This window comes from Theobroma cacao, chromosome 9 (assembly GCF_000208745.1).
Source record: "Theobroma cacao cultivar B97-61/B2 chromosome 9, Criollo_cocoa_genome_V2, whole genome shotgun sequence".
Classification (NCBI taxonomy): Eukaryota; Viridiplantae; Streptophyta; class Magnoliopsida; order Malvales; family Malvaceae; genus Theobroma; species Theobroma cacao.
This window is the reverse complement of record NC_030858.1, coordinates 36677286-36687781: the sequence shown is the minus strand read 5'-3', so window position 1 is coordinate 36687781 and position 10496 is coordinate 36677286. Positions and strand designations below refer to the sequence as shown.

Below are 10496 nucleotides of genomic sequence, written 5' to 3'. Positions count from 1 at the left end.
GTACAATTTATCGCATTTCTGTTAAGACTATTCTATTACCCATTAATTTATTTTTAAGCAAATTATGATTTACATTTTTTAATTTTTTTCTTTTTTTTGTTTGGTTCTACAATTTTGTTCTATTTTATAGCAAGAAGAAAAAAAATTGCTTCACTTTCAATTTTGAAAGCGAAAAAAAAAAAAAAAGAGCCAATATGACTTGAATGTAATTTTTTGTTTTCCAATTTTTCATATTGTCGAAACAATATATATATATAACAATAGTTGCGGGAAGGGGTAAACTATTAACTCATATGTGAAAAATTAAACCATGTTTGATATCACATCATCCACTGACATAAGGAAAAATCCAGTTCAGAATCACATTTATTGGAATTCCCCATCCTAGTTCTAGTAGCTTAAAAGGAAGCTTTGTTTCTTCATTTTGGTGGGGGAAAGAAGATGGCATCCGAGGTTCTCTTGGAGCGGAAAAGCTTCTCTGTCTCATCAGGAATGTTGAAAGATGCCCTAAGCACTTCAGGAGATAGAGCCTTCCAAGTCCCAATGCTTCCAGCCAAATGGGTGAATACAGGGCTGGGAAACATAGAAAAAGAAGAAGAAATATATCAGAATTAGACAACAGTTGAATGTTAAAGAATTGAAAGTTGAAGCCTGGGTCAGGAAAGAATTGATTTACTTGGGAGTAGTGATGATGGAGAACCATGACAAACCATCTGGATCAGCAATCTTTGAAACGACAAAGAACCTTGGTACAATCAACAGATTGCCGGCCTTCACAACGGTTTCCAGGACCCTTTTGCCATCAACGCCGACAACCTGGAGACGGCCACTGCCCTTAACAATGTAAGTCACCTGCAGTGCTGAATCACAGGAAAAACCAGGGGAGCACATTGCGTTTCCTTCCAACCTGACAAGATCAGCACCAAGCCCAACCTGACCGACCAAAGGAAGATTTCTAGTATTCAACACCACCACGTTGCCAGCATTCTTAATATCCGTATCTAATGGCGCCTCCTCACAGTTCAACGCCAATCCTTGTCGGTGTTCTGGCTTGGGCTCAGGCATCTTGACATTGGCATCAAGCTTGACAATGCCTTTGCCTGTTTGCTTCCCGAGGAGGGCCTTGACGGTGTCATCATCCACATCCCATGCTCGTTTCACAAACTCAGTTGTGAAGCCAGTGAAGATGCCGTTGGTGCCCGTCAAAAAGAAATCAGTAAACTGACCAGCTTTGTGGCCTTTTGAGGTATCGCCCAGAAAGAGCACCACCAAGTCAGTGTCCTCCTTGTTATACCACCAGGTAATAACACCAAAAGGAAGAGCAATAGCATCACCCTTCTTAATTGCAATCACTTTCTCTTCTGATTCAGGAAGGACAATTCCACCAACACCAGCTCCTACATAAAGTCATACCAAGGAGCTAAGTCAGTGAAGAGATCAAACATACAGATGGAGATGGATTGCAATATTTCGATTACAGAAACAAAGACTATGAATTGCTTGCAGAAACAAAATATGATAGTACTATAATTTTACAAAATAGCCCTTCGATTCTGATATATTGCCTATTGGTATTTCAATTAGATCAAAAATACAATTTGGGGAAAAAAACCACAGCCTGTGCCATTCTCAGTGATTACTGATGTGGAAACCCATTAAACAAAGATTTGTCGATGTAAAACAGTCGGTTCCTCAACAAAACAATAAGAAAAATGAAAAAATGAAGGACTTGTGGACTTAAATAAATCATTCTTGGCCCTTTCACAAGCAAGGATTGATTTGATGTATAACCAATATTCCAAAAATATATTAAGTTGTCTTTTCCCTACCAAATAAAAGCAACACAAAAAAGAACAAAGAATAAAAACACAGAGCAGATTCCATACGGGAAAACCACATCCGAGGACATCAAACATCAAGAATAAAGAAAATCAAGTATTCCGGTAAACTCCATACCCCAAAAACCATTCCTACACAAAACCGACTCCTTTCTTTTCACTTCCCCACAAATAAAACAGCAAATGAATCCATACAAAATTCGAATCATATACACTGAACAACATAAACAAAAAAAAAACATATTTTGATCATATCCTACCTCTGATCATATATCATAAGTCAACAAAAATTAAAAGAAAAACAGATTACAGATAAAGCAGACACCCTAACCAGAAAAAGTTACGGGAACATAGAGTCAGACAAAAACCCAGAAACATAAACAAAAAAAAAGAGACAGATTTGCAAAGATATTACCTTGAAGAACATAAGCAACCTTGGAAGAATCAGAGTAACGAGGAAGGGCAAAGCCATCCTTTTCAAGCGCCAACTTGGCTGCACCGATGTTGCCTTGCCGCAACATAGGGAGTTCATCAGGGCACCAAGCATGGTAGCTACCACCATTTTCACCGTACACTTTCTTGGCCAACTTTGGAGTAAGATCAATATCCATCTTCTTCCCTTTTCTTGCTTCAGTAAAAACAACCCAAATCCCAGAATCAAATGAAATTCTACAATTATCAATCTACTACTGATTTTCTGGAGTGTGACACTGAGGGAGTGATACAGAGTATTTATAGCAGTCCAAGGGTCACATGATGATATACAGATAAGGATTAGCAACAGAAAGGGATTCTGAATTAGGATATCCAATTAATGGAAATTAATTGTGATTACGTTGAAGATTTTCGTTGTTTCTTAGTGGGATTCTTATTCATAGTATAAAGTTTGATGGAGCAAAAAAAAGGAAACTTTTTCAATGCCTGTTAATGTAAATTTGACACGTTAGGGATGAAGTTAATTAAGAGATTGGATCGAAACTAATTACTATTAGGTGAGATTCTTTCTTTTTTGTAATAAGCAAATTAGATAATCTTTTTATGATTTTTAAACTCTGAAGTAAATAATCAGTAAATTAATCTAGAATTTATATTTGAAATCTTACCCACATATAAATTTTATACACTATCAATGAATCCAATGTTCCTATCTTATCAATAAATTAACGAGTTTTGAAACCTAAAAATTCGATTTAATTGTGAATTTATTTTTTCTAATGAGTTTTGTTTAGGTATTAGTACCTTCACAACGTCTTAATTAATACTAGTTCCATATTCAATTTTACATGTAAGTTTTAGTACTAGTTTCATATTCAATTTTACATATAAGTCTATTTTTTCACCCTAATTAGTACTTCAACACCTAAGCGAATCTATTTTTTTAATAAATTTTATTTAAGTATTAGCACTTTCACAATACCTTAACTGGTGCTAGTTCAATATTCAATTTTATATCCTTTACTTATTTTTTTTATTATTTTTTGTTCCAAACTCTTTTGACATAATTTTGGACGATTTAGATTTATTATAGGATAATTTTCATAAATTTATTTATGCAAATTCTTAAGTTTTAAATGACAAAAATTAAAAATCAAAATCAAAATTAAAAAAATTAATTCAAAAGTTATTAAATTATAAAAACACTTTAATCAACACTAAATATCAATTAAACTAATTTCAATATAAAAGAAAATAAAATCAATTAAACTAATTTCGATATAAAAAAAATAAAAGAAAACTCACCTGGTTTGCAGACCTAAATACCAAACGCAGCGTTTCTCCTAGATTTAGAAAAAATTGAAAGCCAAAATCCAAAATCCAAGGAACTCAAGAATTATTTTCACTGCTCTCTCTTCTTGGGTATATTTATAGCCCATGTGTTTTATTTTTTCTTAAATTGGTTTTTTGAGTTTTGATTCAATTTAACTTAATATCCTTTTTAATTTTCAATCTAACTTAATTTTTTTTTTAGATTTTTAAGTTCATATAGAATTAGGATTTGTGTAAATCTATTTTACCTTTTTCATGTTTATCTCTCTTTTTTTGGTTATTTTCTTAATTTTTATTTTTTTATATTTTTAAAATTCAATAAACACTTCAAACAAATTGATGTGTCTGCTATGTTTAAATGTTTATATATATACACTATTTGTGAGCTACGCAAAAATTATATTTCTAGTTATCCTTGGATTATGTTGACAAATAAATAAATTTTGAGTTTTGATTCAATTTAACTTAATATCCTTTTTAATTTTCAATCTAACTTAATTTTTTTTTTAGATTTTTAAGTTCATATAGAATTAGGATTTGTGTAAATCTATTTTACCTTCTTCATGTTTATCTCTCTTCTTTTTTGTTATTTTTTATTTTTTATTTTTTATATTTTTGAAATTCAATAAACACCTCAGACAAATTGAGGTGTCTACTACGTTTGAATGTTTATATATATACACACACATTATTTGTGAGCTACGCAAAAATTATATTTCTAATTATCCTTGGATTATGTTGACAAATAAATTTGAGTCCATTTCAAAATTATTAAATGAGCAATTCAAATCTTGGTTTTGTTAAATAATAATAATAATATAAGATAAATAGCAACGTACCCAAAAAAATATTATATGTTTGAATTTTCAACCTCTTAAAGTTTTAAGTTACTTGGGCCAAAAACAGAAAAAAAAAAAAAAGGAATTGTTACTTGGTTATAAGAGATATTTAAAGAAAGATTGGCTGTCATTTTCAATTTTATCATTTTTATCCTATTTTAGTAGTATTTTATTTTTCTTTGTTGGTTAAGTTTTAAAATAAGACACCCCATGTATTCTCATGATAAATGAATTTTGATTATTTGAATTTGGTTCTAGTTTGTAAAATTATACATTATTAAAATGATGAAATAAAAATTAAATAAAAAAATCCAATATCCTCATCATCAGTTTTGAGAATTTAGTCAATGGTATAATATTCATTATTTTTGAGGTATTATGTCCGAACGTTATAAATATCCGATTAAATTTTAAATTATTAGTTGAATATCTTTGACACTATTCATTAAATAAATATATTCGTTAAATACTTGATTAAAATCAATTTTTATGTATATTATAAATAAAATTGAAATTAATAAATTAAAATAAATTTATAAAAAATAAATTAAATTTAAAAAAATGAACAATAGGAAAGAAGTTTTTTACTATTTGAGAAAAACCATGAGAAAAGTAAAAGGTCTTTGAACTTTTACTATTTGATCCATGTGACACAGCTTTGTTCATAAAAAATAAGGGGAAAAAAGAGGAAATGTGGCTGCTGGGATTCGAGCCCAGGTCTCTACGGCCACAACGTAGAATTCTTACCACTAAACTACAGCCACTTCCCCAAATGTGGGCATCCTCCAACTAAGTACCATTCTATGACAGGTTGAATTCAACGACAACACGTGAAAATGACTCCTTTCTCCTTGGTCGTTGATCATAGAATTTGATAGCTTTAGAAACAAGTGAAAATGGAATTCATATCATTTAGAATTGACGTTATGTTTTTCTAATTTCATATTTGATCTATAAGTTGGGTGGGAATTTGTGTATAAAAGAGTTCAAAAGAGAGGCAATAAATTAAGAACAAATTGTTCATAACATTGTATTATGACTTTTCAACCAACTAAAATGATGAACTTCATTACTCTTCTTTTGGCCTTTTCTTCCCTCCCCCTTTGTTCAAACTTGAATTGGATATAATGCAAATTAAGAGACTTCAATGAAAGGCAACCTGACCAAATCAATCCACTTTAATAATTTTCTTCAATTCTTTTTCTATTTCAAATTTGGACAGAAAGACCTACAATCATATGCTTGAGCAGTTGCATATACATCTAATTCCTTTTAGTAAAACAAAACACAGAAGAAAAGAAAAGGGTGCAGGATGGACAAAGAGCATTTCTGTACTTTAGTTGACGTGTTGTTCATCATTCATATCCCTGCAGAAGAATGTAGTGTCACTATTTTAATTTTTTTGTTTTTCCAAAATTTCAATTCCATCAGCTATGAAGCTGCAGCTCAGGTGCTGCTTGGATTTCATGAAATTGTTCGACCCTGAGTCTTTGCTGACAAGCTTCGTATTATGCAGCTTTAACACAGACAAACTCTTTATCACAATGAAATTAGATGCAGCAACTGGTGCAAAATTTGACCTGTAGATATCAGGGGTTCCCTTTCAAAGGACTAGAAGCTCCATTCAGTGTTCGTGGCGGAGGAGGGGGCTTTGGTGATGCTTTTTTCAAGAAGCTTTTCGCATACAAGGAGCCAAAGACAATGACCTGATCAAGGAATCAGATATATCATCAGGCTTTGGAAATCAACAAGATGTTGAACAATTGCAGTGAAGACTTACCGCCCCAATCCACTGTTCCCAACTAAGGGGATGGACAAACCACACACATGACAGCATGATGCTCGCCAGCTTGAACAACAAACAGAATCGGAGGAATCACCATTAATAAAAAATGTAGCTTTAGGTGGAAATGAAAGATTAAACTTGTTGTAGAAACTTTGACTATACCTGTCTCGTGGTCATTATGGCAGCAAATGTGAGGGCGCCAAATGTACGAATTGTGTAAGAAATGAAGAATTGACTGGCTGTTGCTACCTATAAGAAATAATCCCTTACAAATTCAGAGTCCCACATTATGTGTTTCTCTATAAGATGGAGAAAATAACACTTGACATATAGGACTCAAAACTAAATTAAAAAAAAAAAAAAACCGAAGAGCACAACTGCAGATTCCATTGTCTGTTTGAGGCTATTAAACTTACAACAGGACAGCAAAATATCACTTACAGTGGAAAGTAATGCAATATCAAAGAAACAATCATTGTGACGATAAACAAAATCTATAGCTGGAAGCAAATGTCCCTGTAATATAAGACCTAAACCAAACAGAAAAAAGTTTACACAATCAGCAAAAGCAAACAAACCAAACCTAAAGGTAAAACAGAGGATCCTTCCGAAAATAGAGTATGAGAAGGAATTTTACCTGTCAAGCTGAGAACACAAGAACACAATGTTGTGTAGAATATTTGATTGTGTATTTCCATATCATAGCCTTTGAATAATTTATCTTGGAATGTGCTTGTAAAGCCATCAAACCTATGAAACAAAGAAATAAGCATCTAATGCATCAAAAACCTTTTCCCCTGAAAGCTGAAAGCATTCAGAATTGCAATGCTAGTTGGATTGAGACTAAAGAAATACTTCAGTCGAAAGTAGCCTTGTATGAAGGAGCCATTATTGACTAATATAAGTCAAATCAATGTTACAGATATCATCGATTTTTTTTTTTGAACAATAACGGATATCATCAATTAATAAGCAATTGAGAGTTTAGACCTACCATTGTACTTACATGATTTTATATTTTGAATATCCAATTACAGAAAGGATGAACAAATACAAAATATCCTTTATGGTGAGAGGAATAAGTTTCAGATTGATACCCAAGATAACCGAGCATCAGGGAAACGCCCCAAACAGTATTTTCTCTTCCTTTGCTGTAAGGACTAATGTCAGTTCCTGCCTACGGTGAAAGCAGAATTAGTTTAAAAATATTAGAGTTATAGCACAATCTAAAGCAGCTAATCTGCACTAAAAATAACAAGAAACCATCATGTATAGAATGAATCATGTATTACAGCAACCATCAGATAAAGCAGCTAAACCAATATCTATTTATAATACCATGGTTCAATGCCTCACGATTTTATATATCTATTCTCCTTCCATCCACCAATAAAGCTCTTATATAAACCAAACAAATCATGTACATGGAAATGAAGACATGCTGAGAATCATCAAAGCATCCAAGGCATAAATGACCACAAGGAAAATAATGAAATCGGAATTAGTGATGCAGACAAAGACCAGAATTTTACCGGAAATAGTATAAATATTGAACAACCTAGGGTCACCAGAAAAGCCACCAAATAGTCAAAACCCTTATATGTCTTCTGCATGATGAAAGTACCCCAAATCTGTATGAAACAAAAGTAGAAAAGAAGTCAGAAAACTTTGCCACTTGAAAGTGATAATAAGAAATATGGGGGCAGGGGGGAAAGGGATGAACTAGCATTAAGCATCCATTGGATGAAATTGAAAAAATCATCCTCAGACAATGAGCAACATCATATTTCATGGAAGGATATAAGACATACAACATAAAATTAGGAAGCAAGGATGTTTGCAATGACTTTTAGCCCAAAAACTTACACAACCATTTGGATAAATTGTATGCATAAACCTTCATAATTAGGCATGCAAAACTAACTTACCATAACAGGTATCATTTTGGCACACTTAGCAAGAGTCTGAACTGGAAAGCTGACATACTTGAGGGCCTAGAACACGCAAGTGTTGTCATTAAAATTATACCATAACTGCATCTAGAGGTGCTTATTAAAGCAAATATATGTTCAATAAAAAATACTGTCTGCAGATTAGAGTTTTTGTGGAGAGCAACATCATCATAATAATGCTGATATAAGAAGAACGCTTTACCTCATACTGACATGTTGTGGTTAGGATGTTTGATACTGATATGAGGCAGTACTTATAGACTGGAGCAACAGGATCCAAGGCTTTCCTACTTGCCTAGAAAGAGAAAATAAAAGCAAATGAAAATATATCAGCACATCTTGCCATCTTCTGTGTGAGATTCATCTTGTAGCTTTACTGTACGGTCACAAGGCATGCCACTCTTAACATTAAGCCAAAATTTCAGATGCAGAGTGTGTGACCCTCTTATGATCTCTATAAACCTTTTCTTTCTCCCCTTAATGCCAATCACAAATAAAAAAATACAACAGTAGTAAATACATATGCAGCAACTTGTCAATAACAGTTACATACCAGTAAAGAACCAGCAGAGACAGCTGATGTTGTGATGCGGTTGCAGAAAACAAGAAACAGTGAGTACTTAAAATATTCCTTGTTCACCCCATATGGAACTCTCATGATCTTTTCCTGCATGAAAGTTAACGTCAATTAAGACCTTGGAACAAAAGAACACAGGCAACACTACCGTTTTATAGATGATAACGATATGCACTAAACATGATCATGCTGCTGTTAATATATAACCATGTTTCTGCAATATTAACGAAGTAAGACATTATTGACATAACTGCCATTGTCTACATTTCTTAGTTTCTGTTTTCGACACCCCTTTAACAAGAAAGATCAACCTGCTTGGAGCTGGAATTAATACTCCAATCTTCAATTCTAGCATGGACTTACTTATCAAAATAAGAAAATGAACTTACATCTTCCTAGATTATGATGAAAAATATAAGAATCATTGTGATATATCCATCACCACAGTTAAAATTCCCTCTTTACATTTTTTCTTTTGCATATTCCAAGTTTCCAACCAAAAAGGTATTAAAATCCTCCATCAGAACTTATTACAAATAAAGATTTGGGCTTGCATATTTTACTAAATCAATCGTTCTAGAAGCTTTAGATAAAGATATTAAAATCAAAACTTTCTTTATATAAGCAGTTTACATTGAAAACAGACATAGAAATTACAAAATAAACCCAACATTTCAATCTTTTGAAATTCTTTTTAAATACAAATGATGCAACTAAAAAATAACAACAGAAATCCTATGAATATAAAGACAAGAATCCAAAAATAAAGAAATAGAGACGAAATTTTAAAAAGAAAAATTAGAAAAGACGAACCTGTAAAATTCCATAAATAACAAGAGTAATCATGATTCCACTGACAGCAAAAATCCCTTTCCATAGTTTGTTGTTCTCCTTCACCCCATTCGTCGTCGGCAATTGTTCGGCCATGGCCCATTCAGCACTAAATCAAACCAATTTAATTTAATAAAAATTATTTTTTTCAAAATAAAAAAAGCTTTGGAAGGCGAAGAGAAAATCGATGTACGGAAGGGGATCAAAGAGAGGACATTTTTTCGCCGGGATACGTGGTGGAAGGGAGGGTCTTTAAAAAGAAGAGGAAGAAGCGGAAGCTTGGGACTGAGAAAACAAAAAGTTGTCGTTTTTAAGCTTTGGGGAGATCAGAGTTAGCGTCGTTTTAAGCCGGCGAGTTCCAGCTGCCGTCTCTCTCCTTGGGCCATAAAAGCTTTTGGCTTTTTGAATGGATTGTACGGTCGGGCGGTCGAGAGGGTTTAAAAGGGTTTGCCACGTCAGTCGCCGAGAAATGGGCTTTAACGCAAGAAGAGCGAGCGCGTGAGATTCTACCGTCTGTTTATTTATTTTTTTATTTTATTTTTCTGGGTCAAGAACGGAGAGAATGAGTCAACTCAATTTGGTTTGATGGCTATTTATGGCCTGGAGAAACTACAGCTTCAAACTTTAAATGAAGATGACCCTAAAGGTCAATTCCTTATGGAGACTGGCTATGGTTTCACGGGTTATTTGTCAAACTCTGCTGCTTTCAGGTCTCAATATCAAACTCACGTGACCATAATTTTCCATACTTAAGATTGCTTAAGATCAATGGGATTTCTTCATTAATCAATTTAGATTACTCGATGTGAAATTCAAGTAACTTTCATGAACTTCAAGCTCAAATGAAAGGACCTTGAAACAACTTTTGAGCAGGGGGGGAAATAAGGCAAATGCCCAATCTTTTCT

At 33.0% G+C, this 10496-nt stretch overlaps 2 protein-coding genes and 1 non-coding gene across 3 annotated transcripts; all 3 read right to left on the bottom strand.

Annotated features, from left to right (window-relative positions):
* On the bottom strand, positions 265–2769 carry LOC18590763 (glutelin type-B 5). The gene is made up of 3 exons (XM_018126480.1): positions 2254–2769; positions 677–1397; positions 265–573 (listed from the first exon to the last, which is right to left on the bottom strand). Exons 1-3 carry the CDS (start codon positions 2447–2449, stop codon positions 420–422), a joined length of 1071 nt encoding a protein of 356 aa, XP_017981969.1. The 5' UTR covers positions 2450–2769; the 3' UTR covers positions 265–419.
* On the bottom strand, positions 5137–5208 carry TRNAH-GUG. The gene has a single exon. It is a non-coding gene; the product is annotated as a tRNA-His (tRNA).
* Positions 5593–10102, bottom strand: LOC18590762 (UDP-galactose/UDP-glucose transporter 5B). The gene is made up of 11 exons (XM_018126496.1): positions 9573–10102; positions 8736–8849; positions 8385–8477; positions 8159–8224; positions 7763–7861; positions 7328–7407; positions 6868–6980; positions 6672–6760; positions 6393–6479; positions 6225–6293; positions 5593–6150 (listed from the first exon to the last, which is right to left on the bottom strand). Exons 1-11 carry the CDS (start codon positions 9684–9686, stop codon positions 6034–6036), a joined length of 1041 nt encoding a protein of 346 aa, XP_017981985.1. The 5' UTR covers positions 9687–10102; the 3' UTR covers positions 5593–6033.

What these genes read in the sequence shown, in the direction of transcription:
- LOC18590763 (XM_018126480.1), bottom strand. Translation starts at nt 2,449, where the DNA reads ATGGATATTGATCTTACTCCAAAGTTGGCCAAGAAAGTGTACGGTGAA. An exon ending in GGTTGCTTATGTTCTTCAAG is followed by an intron (nt 1,398 to 2,253) that starts GTAATATCTTTG and finishes GACTTTATGTAG; the next exon opens with GAGCTGGTGTTGGTGGAATT. An exon ending in TCCATCATCACTACTCCCAA is followed by an intron (nt 574 to 676) that starts GTAAATCAATTC and finishes TATGTTTCCCAG; the next exon opens with CCCTGTATTCACCCATTTGG.
- LOC18590762 (XM_018126496.1), bottom strand. Translation starts at nt 9,686, where the DNA reads ATGGCCGAACAATTGCCGACGACGAATGGGGTGAAGGAGAACAACAAA. An exon ending in CCACAACATGTCAGTATGAG is followed by an intron (nt 8,225 to 8,384) that starts GTAAAGCGTTCT and finishes TGCGTGTTCTAG; the next exon opens with GCCCTCAAGTATGTCAGCTT. An exon ending in CTGATGCTCGGTTATCTTGG is followed by an intron (nt 6,981 to 7,327) that starts GTATCAATCTGA and finishes TTTGTTTCATAG; the next exon opens with GTTTGATGGCTTTACAAGCA.